Source organism: Morone saxatilis, unplaced genomic scaffold (assembly GCF_004916995.1).
Source record: "Morone saxatilis isolate NCDOM2014 unplaced genomic scaffold, NCSU_SB_2.0 Contig5, whole genome shotgun sequence".
NCBI classification, from domain to species: Eukaryota; Metazoa; Chordata; class Actinopteri; family Moronidae; genus Morone; species Morone saxatilis.
In genome coordinates, this window is record NW_023340095.1 from 6,341,281 (window position 1) to 6,353,744 (window position 12,464).

General features: G+C 36.6%; 1 protein-coding gene across 3 annotated transcripts in view; it reads left to right on the top strand.

Moving 5' to 3' along the window:
- The window catches only part of ube2f (ubiquitin-conjugating enzyme E2F (putative)), a 42,090-nt gene that overhangs the window by 15,782 nt on the left and 13,844 nt on the right, over positions 1-12,464 (top strand). For all 3 annotated transcript variants that reach the window (XM_035676000.1, XM_035676001.1, XM_035676002.1), the window contains 4 exons: positions 1,180-1,247; positions 3,930-4,000; positions 4,298-4,355; positions 12,058-12,090. In XM_035676000.1, coding sequence (XP_035531893.1) covers positions 1,180-1,247; positions 3,930-4,000; positions 4,298-4,355; positions 12,058-12,090 — 230 coding nt within the window. The remainder of the gene's footprint in view (positions 1-1,179; positions 1,248-3,929; positions 4,001-4,297; positions 4,356-12,057; positions 12,091-12,464) is intronic.

Genomic DNA, 12,464 nt, shown 5'->3' on the forward strand with positions numbered 1-12,464 from the left:
GATGTCCTGAAAAAAGCCTTTAATTGGCTTTAAAGGCAACATGTGGGGTGCGACAGGCAGAGAGAAAGGTGTAGGGACTGTGTGTGTGTGTGTGTGTGGTGTGTGCTGTGTGTGTTGTCGTGTGTGTGTGTGGTGTGTGTGTGTGTGTGTGTGTGTGTTGTCTGTGTGTGTATGTGTGATTGGACAGCTTTGATACAGTTTGATACAATACTGGGTTCACAGGAGGATTATCTTGCATTTTTTTTCAACTAAATAAGTTAGAAGACAAATTATCACTGAAAAAGATTTATTTCTCAGACAAAAATCAATACTTTCTTATTTTTTAATTTATAAAATTACATATTCCTTTTTTAATTCTGAGGTGGGTTATAAATTGTGCTAAACAATGCAGATTTCCGATTCTCTGCAAAAGTGGAATTGAAAATGTAACTAACAACTACAGAAAACTGCCTCATATCGCTTGCCATGTCTTACCTGTTATCTTCTTACCTTTAGTCAAACAAATGTCACCCAATTAACTAAGAATATTTCATTTGTGATGTATGCATATGCATGACCTTACATAGCCCTCTCTACATTCGTATGCTCCCAATGAATGTGGTGTAATGAATATGTGTGTGTGTACTGTAAGTAAAAGAAAGAGTTTTAGTGTTTATCTTGCAATTGTGGAGATGGATTATTTATATCTAAACAGGACTTCATGTATCACATCTCGTCACCGATACTTCTGGCAACATGACATTAGCCTCTAAGTGTTATACCTATACCTAGGACTCATTATCTTTAGTTTTTATTTTTCATAGAAGAAAATATGATACTTTGCTGTTAACAGATGCACTTGCTGAACTATCCTCATTGCAAGAGGAACTTGTGTACTCTAAACTGCAGTATTTCTGGAAGTAGGGGAACAAGAAATTCAAGTGAAGATCTATTCATCTATTAATCCACTAATCTGCTCCTTTTACTATTTTTCCAGTTAAAATTGATTACTTTTGATCACTGCCTGCATGATACTTAATCCAGAATGTCTTGAAAAACCCTGATCAGCAGTCTATGGTGATACTAGAAGGCCCTCTTTCCACAAGAAATTGTAAATTGATGTCATGAAACCCATATCTTAGTGTATATATTGTTTAAGACCACTGTCCCATGTCTTTTTTTCTCTCTATGTGCTTCCAGATGAGGGTTACTACCAAAGTGGAAGGTTTCAGTTTGAAATAGATGTCCCCGAAGCCTATAACATGGTGGTGAGTGGTCCTGTTATGTCTCATTGTTTGGTTCATTTGTGTGTCTACTTGTGTGCGTTTGTGTGCCTACATGTGTATTTGTGTTGTCAGCATTAGTTGGTAGCTTCCTATTTTGGCCTGTTAAAATAATGACCCTTCCAGATTTGCTGTCGGATTGTGGTTTGTTCTGCTCTGGCCTGTTGTTTTGTGTATGAAGCAGTCTCTAGACCAAAACTACTGCTGCCCTTTCACAAACTAAAAATGTGTGCATGGTGGAACCACTATTGAATTTCCTTCAATTAATATTCCTATAGGAATATCGAGGTACGAGGTAGATTTTTGTTTCTGTTTGCGTAACACTGTATTTTTCACCCGACCTTCATGAGTTGAAGTTACTCTACTCACTTCTCTTGTTTTGTCTGTCCTTGCTACACAGGCTTTATCTCACCATGTCAGTGTGTGTTTTTGTGTGTGAATCTATGTGTTTTGTTTGTGTTTGTATGTGTCTCTACACACGTATGTATGCTTTGTATGTTCATCTTTTGTCTGAATCTTTATGACACGTTTACACACACACACATACACACACACACTTCTCTCTACATGCAGCCATCTGTGGCAGGTTTATGATGCCTGCTACAGAATGATAAATAAACATTAAATCATGAAACGTCAATCAATTCTTGTAGGTGGACCTAGAGAGTAGAGAACTATTCCTGTTATGGGTATTGGGGAAGAGGAGTGTGACCAGATAGGAAGGTAATGTTTCAAAAGAGTTTCTAATCAGTATATTTCCTCTGATAAAGTCACGTTAAATCCATTATGACATTATATACACCTAAAAAAACAACAGGTATCCATTTGCAGGGGGCCTTAATTGATGGTGGACTAACTGAACAGGTATTTTGGGCTGTAATTAATACATCTGGAAATGGAATTGGAATAAATAAAAATTAGTGAAAATATTTGCACAGTTAAAATTACTACCCGCTTAAAATATGCTCAAAAATCTGAGTTCATCAAATATGTTCTAATGTTTCTACAAATGTTTGAGAGGAAGCAGGAAAACATTATTAAGTTCATAGACATCAACTATATGATTTCAAATGTGGTCATACGATGCAGTATGTTGCAGTGCTATACAGAGATTTAGCCAGAATTTGGGGCCTCATGGTTGGTGATGGCGGAGGCCTCTTTAACTTACTAGTAGGGAAGGAGCTGGGGTTTTTGTGGGTGGTTAAGTATTACCAACTACTAAGTAGATTTGCCTTTCACACATATAGACTCAAAAGGTGGGACTGGGATATGATTCATCATTCATTGTAAAAGGGACCTAGCTTTGTAGCCCAGTGAGGAAGGCTCAACTGTATATATGTGATACTCATATACTGATATACTGTACTCACGCCTTATGGTCCAAGTAGGTATTACTGCAGGAGGGTTTCAAACAAGTTGAATTCAAGATTGAGCATTAAACAATTTAACAAAAGGAAAATTGTACATTTCAGTAAAAAGGCATTGGTGTTTGAGCTCAACCAGTTCAACCCTTTCCTTGCTTTTCTTGAGATCTCTTATTATTACTTACATGCTCCTCACTTTTGTTCATCCCTGCTGCAGCGTCCATGTAACTACAGTAAGAGAACTGTAAACTACATGTTTACATGATTGTAGTAATTTTACAACAGCCTGTGTAATGTTTACTAGTCAGAAAAAATGACAGTCATCTTGGTCTTGTCTTTCAAACCATCCCCATTGCATCCTACAAACTCTCACCAAAACACACACACAGCTCAATACCACATTAGCTGGATAATAAGAACACCCTGTCATTTGTCTGTTGCAATAAATGAGGCTAGAGCAACCAGAGCAGTTCAAACATTGCATACTTTAGTAATTGTTAATGAGGGGAACCAGTCAAGGATGAGTGTCTATTCAGATTTGTAAAAAGTCAATTACAAGTACATGTTTACAAGTACATGTGTAAAACATCTTTCAATGGCTTTAAAAGAAGCCCTGTTCACAAATCTGATCAATGTCGAAGTAGAACTAAATTAAATGCCCAAAACAGTGGGATATGGAGCATACGCAGCCAGACACAGTAGGCACAAAAGCGTCCACGTTGACCAACAACTGTGGAGTTTTTAAGGCTGGTCTATTTGACTATTTACTGCTGAAGTATCTCACAAAAAGAAGCAAAATTAGAAAATACACAAAACAAGAAGCAAATGATATAGTTTGTTTTCTTGGGCTTGCATTTTCTTCTTTCTTCTAGTTGTGTATGCATCATGTGTCATTACTGAATAAAGATATGTTTGAATTGCATTATCAAATAATTCAAAATGCCAATTAATTGGTTTGGAGAGCATTTTACAAATTATCTGCAGAGAAAGTTGAGTCATCAAAGATCATCTGATGATTGTTAATGGTTTTGTTACTTTAAAAAGGGCTGTTTCAACAAGTAACATACAAAAACTTAAACCATTTAAGTGGTGATTATATATTTTTTAGAGTGGAAGCAAAATGTCTTTACACATCACTGCATAATAGATATTACATAATGTTGAAAACGTGAACTTTATGTTGTGCTGACAAGGTGAATCTCTGGTTATTAAAAGTTTGTTTCAAATTAAATTCAATGATTACATAAATAAAGATGTGTCCCTCTCTTCCCATTCTGCCTATTCTCTCCATGTTAATTTCCAGCCTCCTAAAGTGAGATGTTTGACCAGAATATGGCATCCTAACATCACAGAAACTGGAGAGATCTGTTTGAGGTAATCCTGCCTACCCCATCATCATCCATTCTCAAACACATTACCTGGAATTTAATGGTTGTTAACAGTTACAGTGTAGCCAGTCACATTCTCAAAAATGTGACAGATTTGTTTAAGATTTTATATACCATGGTCTTGGAACATATAACCTTTTGGCGTTACATGAGGGTCACAACACTACAGAGTTCACAGTACATATCAGAACAACATACAATTACGATCTGCCACAAAGCGTCTTCAATAACCTGGAAGTATTGTAAATGACTGTGTGTTTCTTTTCTTTTCAATTGAATGCAGCCTATTGCGGGAGCACTCTATTGATGGCACAGGCTGGGCACCCACCAGAACATTAAAGGTAAATAAATTGCATTTATTCAAGAGAATGTGCCTTCATTAAAGAAAATGTTACCATATATGAGATCTCTGACTTTGCAAGATTTATCTATTTTTTGCAGGAGTGTTTTTTTCTAGAACAGGAAAGTAAGTATAGTATGTATTCATCTGTTTGCTTTAAGCAATAATAAGGAATTGGCTCTTCACATGATCATTTTAAATCAAATTTACATGTGATAGCAGTCTGTGTTTCAGCAATGTTTAGTTTCACAGTAAAGTTAAGAATTGTTTTTGCAGCATCTACAACTATTCTGTAGCAGAATAGACCTTTGTAACATTTCATGGAAAATGTTAGCAAAGACACATACAACCAAACCAACACAGAAGTTCAATAAAGCACAACCAATTCAAGGACACATTAATTTATGTGGTTTGTGCTGGCTTGCAACAATCACATGTCTGAAGTATTCTTTTATTTGTGATGATGAAGAAGTAGTATAGTGGAGATTATGTGTATCATCACATGCTTCTTATGGTTTTTTTTTTTGTTATACAATTTAAGCAGCATAATAATCCTATATTCATTTTATTTGTAGGGTTAATGTCAGAGAATTGATTAAGAAATCTAGCAGTTTAGCAAAGTGCTCATAATCAGAAGTACTGAAGCTATGAAGTTGCAGACTTATAAAGAAAGTTTATTTAGAAATGTCACATTTGTTGGTCAAATAAAGAGAGACCACAGTGGAGTCTTTGTCTATGTAGGGTCCTAAAGCACCCTTAAATCTGGCAGAAACATGTGAGCCCAAATTAGAATCTTCTAACGATGCCTGCATTGTGTTAAAATCTTGAAGGAGTTGACAGCTATTGGATAGATGGATACTGTAAAACCTAGGTTTCCATACAGTTGGTAATTTAGAACACAAAATACCTGAGTGGGACAATCCTTGACCTTTTCTATGATCAGCCACCTTTTCACTTTAGCTCTTAAACTGACAAAATGGGGGTGCAAGAAATACTGCTGAAAACACTGCAGAATCCTCGCAGGACACCATGAAAAGTCTTTTGTGGAGCCATGTGAAGGTAAACTTCACAATGAAAGGCTTTTCAGCTGCATATTAAAGCGAGCTTTGACTTCATATGCTTTACCCTTCACTCAATTGAGCACTTTTTGCAAGCAGTTTAGAAACCGTCACCAAAGTTTAAAGCAAGGACACCCTCTGTCATCCTTGCTCAAGATTTGACTAAAAATATGTTTGATAGTACGGTGTGGGACTGAATGTATTTGTGTAGTGAAGCTCTGGCTTCCATGTTAAATTTTGGTTAAATTAGACACATATCTGTGATTCTCTGCAGGGGCAAAATGCTAGATCAAAATACCTCTGAATCAGGATACACTTCTAATTATGGAAATATGTAAACGTGTGCAGTTGCAGTAGAGTAACAGGGATTTTTTAGAGGCATTGGATGGCCCTCCTACCTCTATTACAAGTTTGACAAGTTTAGAGGGTCATCTAGTAAATCCTCTTGGTACCTCTTGAGCTTCCTGCCAAGACAGCTCTTGAAATTATTGTCAGGATTTGTCTCATCCTTAAGGGTTCTCTTCCTATATTTTAGGTTTTAAAAGTTTCTGTCATTCCAGGTCATCCCTCTCTTTTTGCCTTATTTCTGGTGTTGTCTGCTCACATTAGCATACTTGGGGTTCTGCTTTCCCTGCTTTCAAAAGAACCCATATTCTGTTATTTTTTTCTTATACAGGGTGAAAAATATATTTTGCATAATTGAAAATTGTCTAGCTACATAATGTGTGTTTTATTGCAATGTCATCATGACAGGTTTAGCGTCCCCACATCACTGAACACATTATGTTACGCTGTGCTTGATGTGATGAAGTCTTTGCCTGAAAAACATAGCTCAAAAACTAATTACTTTGTCCTTTGTCTATTTCTTGAAGTACATTCTCCAATGTGATTGCATTCTCAATGTCATAGTGGTAGCATGTGCAGACACTGCAAATGAAACCTTTATTTCACGTTATTTTTTTTTCCCATACTACATTTCTGTAACTGGATTTTGAACTCACTCAGCCATACTATTTAGCCAACACAAAACATCACATAAAAAAATCCAGCAATAAATACATACCGGTATGTCAAATGTGATATAGTTTGAATAGGTTAATAAGACAGATTTGCCTGGTAGATTATTTATATATATGCAAATATATCCGTTTCTTTCTTCATAATTGGTATGTACAATGATGGGTTTTTTAATTGAAATAAATAGTGTGCAATGGTAAATAAAATGTTAGGGAGATGCAAGGTGAACAGTACAGAATAAATTGAATAGAATCTCCGGAGGCTATTGTGACAGACTAGCACAAGCCATGATTCTCCAGTCCCTGAAGTCCTTGTTTGTTTGTTTGTTGTTGTTTGTTTGTGAATTTGAGGGAAGACCTTGAAAACATTTGGATAGACGTGGGTCATTCAAAGTGCTTTAATTCATATATTTTGTGCAAGAATAGAAGTTGTTTTACTTAACGTTAGTAAATAGGCTTCTTTGCTGTGTTACTAAAGGCAGGAGACCATAGTCTGCAACAACAGCACAATTGAAAAGCATTCATTCAAGCCTCTCTCCCTTTTTAATTGTCTGTGAGCTTCTGTAAAGCTTGCTTGTTATTATATAAATTCTCTGTTGTAACAGTAAATAACCTTGACTCAGTGTCTCAAACTATGCTGTGTTTGGTCCTTAAATTTGCTTTAAAAGTCCCTAAAATTGATGTTTAAGAAGATGTGGGAAATGTGAGTTTACTGTAATCTTGCCAGCTATAGTAGTTCTGCGAGTAGTCACCAAGCTTCTTGCCTCATGTATTTTGCATTGACGAGCGAACGTCACTTTGTGGTCTGAAAGACACTTTGCACATAACTTTCCAGCTCAACATTATAGCATATATAATGTGCTGGATTAAAAGCTGTATCAGTATCTAATGCCTTGGTTAAAGTATATCCAGGTCAGCATTGTCTGTCCACAGCAGAAAACTTGACCCGTTTCTTTATAGATGATAGTTAGATTGCTTCAACCCCTGCTGAACCGGCTAAAATCAACTTTCAAACCAGTCATTCAGACCACAAGAGGCTAAGGATCGGTATGCCTTTAAGAAAAACACAAAATGAACAATGTTGTGAAAGTTTGTGTGGTTGGCTGTCCACTCGTGGAAAAATACTTTGCTTATGCGAATAACCACATGTTTTGCATCACAGCCAAAACACACTTACGTGGTTCACTGTGAAAGGTACTATTGTGATGAAAATGTGGTTGTAAATTGAGGAAATTGATGATATGAAAATAACACATACACTCAAGATAGACCTTCTTTCTATTGAGTTGAAAACCACACATATAGATATTGATTTCCACTATGAAACTTCCAAAGACATTTCCACTATGAAACTTCCAAAGACATTTCCACTATGTACTGCCAAGACTAATAGCAAACTACACAAGGCAAAATGATAAATCACCTCTGTTCATATATCATATCGTATTCACATAGAAGTCTTTTGTTATTTCATTCTGCTGTACAGTACTGTATGTCTGCAATCTATCTTTTTTTCCCCCCTGCCATTTATACGTCATATGCAGCCAGTGTAGTGGTGGGTTGTGACAGGCTTATAGATGCCATTTCATTAGCTGTCCAATGACAGTGGGATACAAACATACATACAGTGTACATACAGTAAACAGACGCACAACCTTGTATTTCATTTTCGTTCTCCTGATTACTTTCATGGGTGACAGTACTGTGTGCCTATACACATTCTCGAATAATCATTTTCCTTTCATCACATACTGCTACCCTTTTCTAGTATTTCCTCTCTCTTACTTTGATCCACCAGTGGAGCTTCTCCAGCACAGCGGCCACCCGAGTCTGTATCTTGTCATGTATCAGCATGTTCATTGTTTTAAAATGAATCCTAAAACGTCATTCATGATCAATAGCTTGCTCTGAAACAAACACGAACACCTTGTCTTTATGTACCTGTGTCTCCAGTCTCAGTTGTGTATTCTTGTTGTTTTGAATACTTTTCTTCCTTGGCCTTGATGCTAAGTTGCAAGGAAAATCAGCTTTGCATGCAGCATGGGTGCTTATCTTTGTGTGTGTTTGTGTTCATAGTAGCAGTATTAACTATTGAGCACATAGTCAGGCTTAAAAAAACATACTCTCTGGCATTGTAGCTGTTATGTAATTGCTCTGAATGCATTTGTGCAATCTTTCACTATACAGATACATGAATTAAAGCTGCTGTATCTGCTCACTGTAAAATTGAGATAAAAGTCAACAGCTAGCAGGGTGAGGCTTCCAGAAATGGGGCTACGTCTGGAGCTTCAGTGCCTATAAAAGAAAACCTTAGCACGCTTTGGACTTGCCCACCTTCATAGTTGATTTTAAATCATTTACAATGCATATTTGTGACTGGAAGTTACCATCTTTAACAGCACACAATTCTGGGTACATTTTAACTTCATCGGTGTGTTCGAAATGAGCTTAGACTATGTTTATATATCGGACACTTCTTCTGCAACTGTCAATGATTTTTCTGTACTTACTGTCTCTTACAAATAAATAAACATAACAAAAACATCTGTTAGTAATTTTACACTGCAACAGAGCAGTTCTGCACCTTGAACAGATGTTCAGGCACGAAGCCAATAGGTTAAAATAATTCAAACAGATCATAACTAATGTACAGTAGTTTTTCAGATTTTTGCAGCTTTTTGTGGCAATGTGTCTGAAAAATCTGATTAGTGGTCGCTACACAATAACTATGAAAGGAAGCAATGGCTTGAAATGATCAGACATAGGCTGACATTATTTTCCTTATCCAGTTCACCTCTAAAGGGAATGGATAGATCTCTACTTACAGATGTGTTGGTTGGATTTCAGTTTTTTCATGACCATCCATTTCTGTCCCTGTTCTGTGTCTGATAGCTTGTGGATGTATGTGTCCCTGGTCCCAGTCGAAATGCAGTATATCATTGTTAAATATAGATGTGGACGTGGTCATATGTCTGAGCGTGGTTGGGCTTCGGATTCATGTGAGTGTCACTGAGTGCACAAAAATATGTGAGAAAAAGCAAGTGCAAAAGCTGTGAGTCAGAAAGGATTGTGTTAGTTTTTGAGTGGGTGATGATGTCCCTCTTCACTGGTCACCACTCTTCTCCACTTCAGCCCACACACACACACGCACACAATGTCACATAAAATAAATAAATAAAAAACTTTTTCTTATTATTCAATAATGGCTTATATTGTAAATTCAGCACAATGTAAATTTGCGAAGCACTGTGTGGTGGGTTTGCAACAGGGGACTTCAGCTGTAATCGAATCAAGGATGCTGCACTTATATAGTATGCGCCTCAGCTATTAAGGTGCTTTCAGACAGCAAGCTGTTGCCACTGTCGCTTCCTCAATTGTTTACACTGTAGACGCAACAGCAGCCGTACCCCTGAGGTTGATGGCAACGGCAAGGAGAAGGAGGGCACCAGCTGTTCCTGTGAACGCACACAGCAGTGCCACAGCATCCAAAGTTTATCTTAAGTTTAGCTTTTTCAACTTCACAATGCACCTTACCGTGTGACCATGGCAACTATAGAAACTACAACAATACCAGAGCTACAGATACCTGAGTTTCCTTAATTATACAACTGTTTCCAAAGGAACAGACAGATCCTTGAAGAGAAATGGGAATTGGAGCTGCTTTAAATTCTGATTATCCGGTCTGGGACAATAAAAAATGTTTCTGATTTTAATTTGTAAATAATCATGTCATAACCATTTCTTTATTTTTAAGGTACAATTTGCTCTCTAGGCTCCAAAAATCAGAAGTAGCCAGGAGCCACAGCCACTGATTCACAATATCCATTGCTGGCCACACTATCTGAAAACACTCCTGCAGAGAAATAAATGACACAGTTCCTGTGTCGCAAATCCGCACAACATACTGATTCTCAGCAGATTTTTAGTATGTAGGGTGGAAAAGTGCATAAAGTATGCTCAAACCAGATAGTAAGCAATCCAAATACGGCCGATTTTTGAGTTTATGTAAATTTTTCTCCCCCAATGAACCAAGAAAATGGAGGAGCAGTGTGCTTTGATGATTAGTAATACATAGTGAATAAAATAAGTGTGTTGTGTGGATTTGGGACACATTGTTATTATGTACTCCAGTAAACACAAACAAAATATTTAATGAGTTAGACTACTGTTTGTACATGACTGATGGATGGGAGGTCTTTTAATGACTGGGGGATCTAGGAAACAAACATCTCCTTTTTTATTATTATTGCTTTAGGCCAGTTTTACATACTTTTTTCAATGTTTAGTGCAATCAGGGTTTGTGTTGTCTTTGTTTTGAATGTCACCATTTTAAATATTGCGATCATATGCTAACAGCAAACTCACAAACTGCAGTGAATATACCAGCACTTAATCTGACATCCTGTGAAATAAACCAAATTAAGTTTGGAAAAGAGTTTACCGTGCCACCTTTAGCCATATAAAGGCTAGCTGTAATAATAGCTGGTAATAGTTTGGCTTTAGCTGACCAAGAATAAAATAACACAATGATGTACAGTTACTGGGTCTGGTAAACCTGTTAGTGTGTACCATGATACAGAGGAGACGACGATGGAGAAAAAACAATAACTTGTTCTTTGTAGTCAGTTCAGGCTGCAGTTCTCTTCAAGATTTTTTTTTTTTGACAGAAAAAAAACAATCGTCCAATAGTTGCTTGTTTATTTAAATATTCAAGGTTCAAAGCTCTGTTTCATTATTTAAATGGGATAAATATATGTGTGTGTGTGTGTGTGGAATGAGCGGAAGATAATTGAAAGGAAGCCCTGAAAGCAGCAGCACCCAGTGACATAAAGCTTCCCTTTTTTAGTTGGTCTTGTGTGATGTCTTCCATTGTTATACTGTCACTGTGTCTCTGCTGTTCTCAGTTGGATTTCACTTGACTGTTCCTGTAAGCAGAAAGAGTGGGATAATGAAAGTCGAAAGCTATAGTGATGAAATGCAATTACGATGCTGTCTGTCTTTTTCCACACACAGAACTGTGCAGTCTCTAGCTACTGCCAAACCTACTCTAGTCATACCCTGCATGTCCATTAAAGAGTTCAGGGATTTGGGGATTTTGGACTTGCATCTTTTGTTGTACTGCCGTGCTACTACTTTGTCTCAAGGGGAATTGCAGAGGGAAATGTTTACTGTATATGGTGGTTACTATACTTACTTTACTTGTCTGTATATGGTTTCATTGAGACTTTATGCTTGTGGTACATAGAAGAGTAGCTGCCACTGAGAGCTTGCATTTAATTAATTTGCTTTGCGACAATCAAGCTTAATTAGGTGGACATATAAATATATAGTATTATAGTAAATTGATGATGATTGCGATTGCATTCATTTTATATTGTAGCTGTGGTGTGATGTTAGTGAATTTTTTCCTCATGACCAGCATTTGAATATACAGCTGCTAAGTTATAACAACATCCAGAAGTTTACATATTGTAAAACTGCACATGAATCCAAAAACATTGGTTACGAATGATGAGACTAAACAGAATTTATTTCACTTGTAACACGAGTGTATGTTTTAATTTATATTCAAACTGTGATACCATTTGACTATTTGATCATTAATTTGTTTTCATTTGTTTTTTTCTAGGATGTGGTCTGGGGATTGAACTCCTTGTTTACTGTAAGTTTTATTTGTTTTTACCTAATCAACTTGGATATGTTGTTAGAAACTAAAGTAGATTATATATTTTTTAAAATATATTTTGATTTGTCAATACGGTGACAGAGTAAATGACGAGTACATAACATTCATGCTAAACGTATGTTTGTACACAGTTGTCCCTAAAATCAGTTGTTTTGTTTCCCTCCTTTAACAGAAATGATTGAACTGAATCAAAGTTCTTAACTGAACGTTGGTTCCCTCGAAGCAAATAAAATTAAATAAAATTTTTTAAATTGCTTACTGTATGTAGGTTTCGCCAATGCCATTTGTCCAATCTCAGATCAGAGTAACCAAGGCCAGTGTGTATCTCTCTTAACAGCTGTGAAACAACC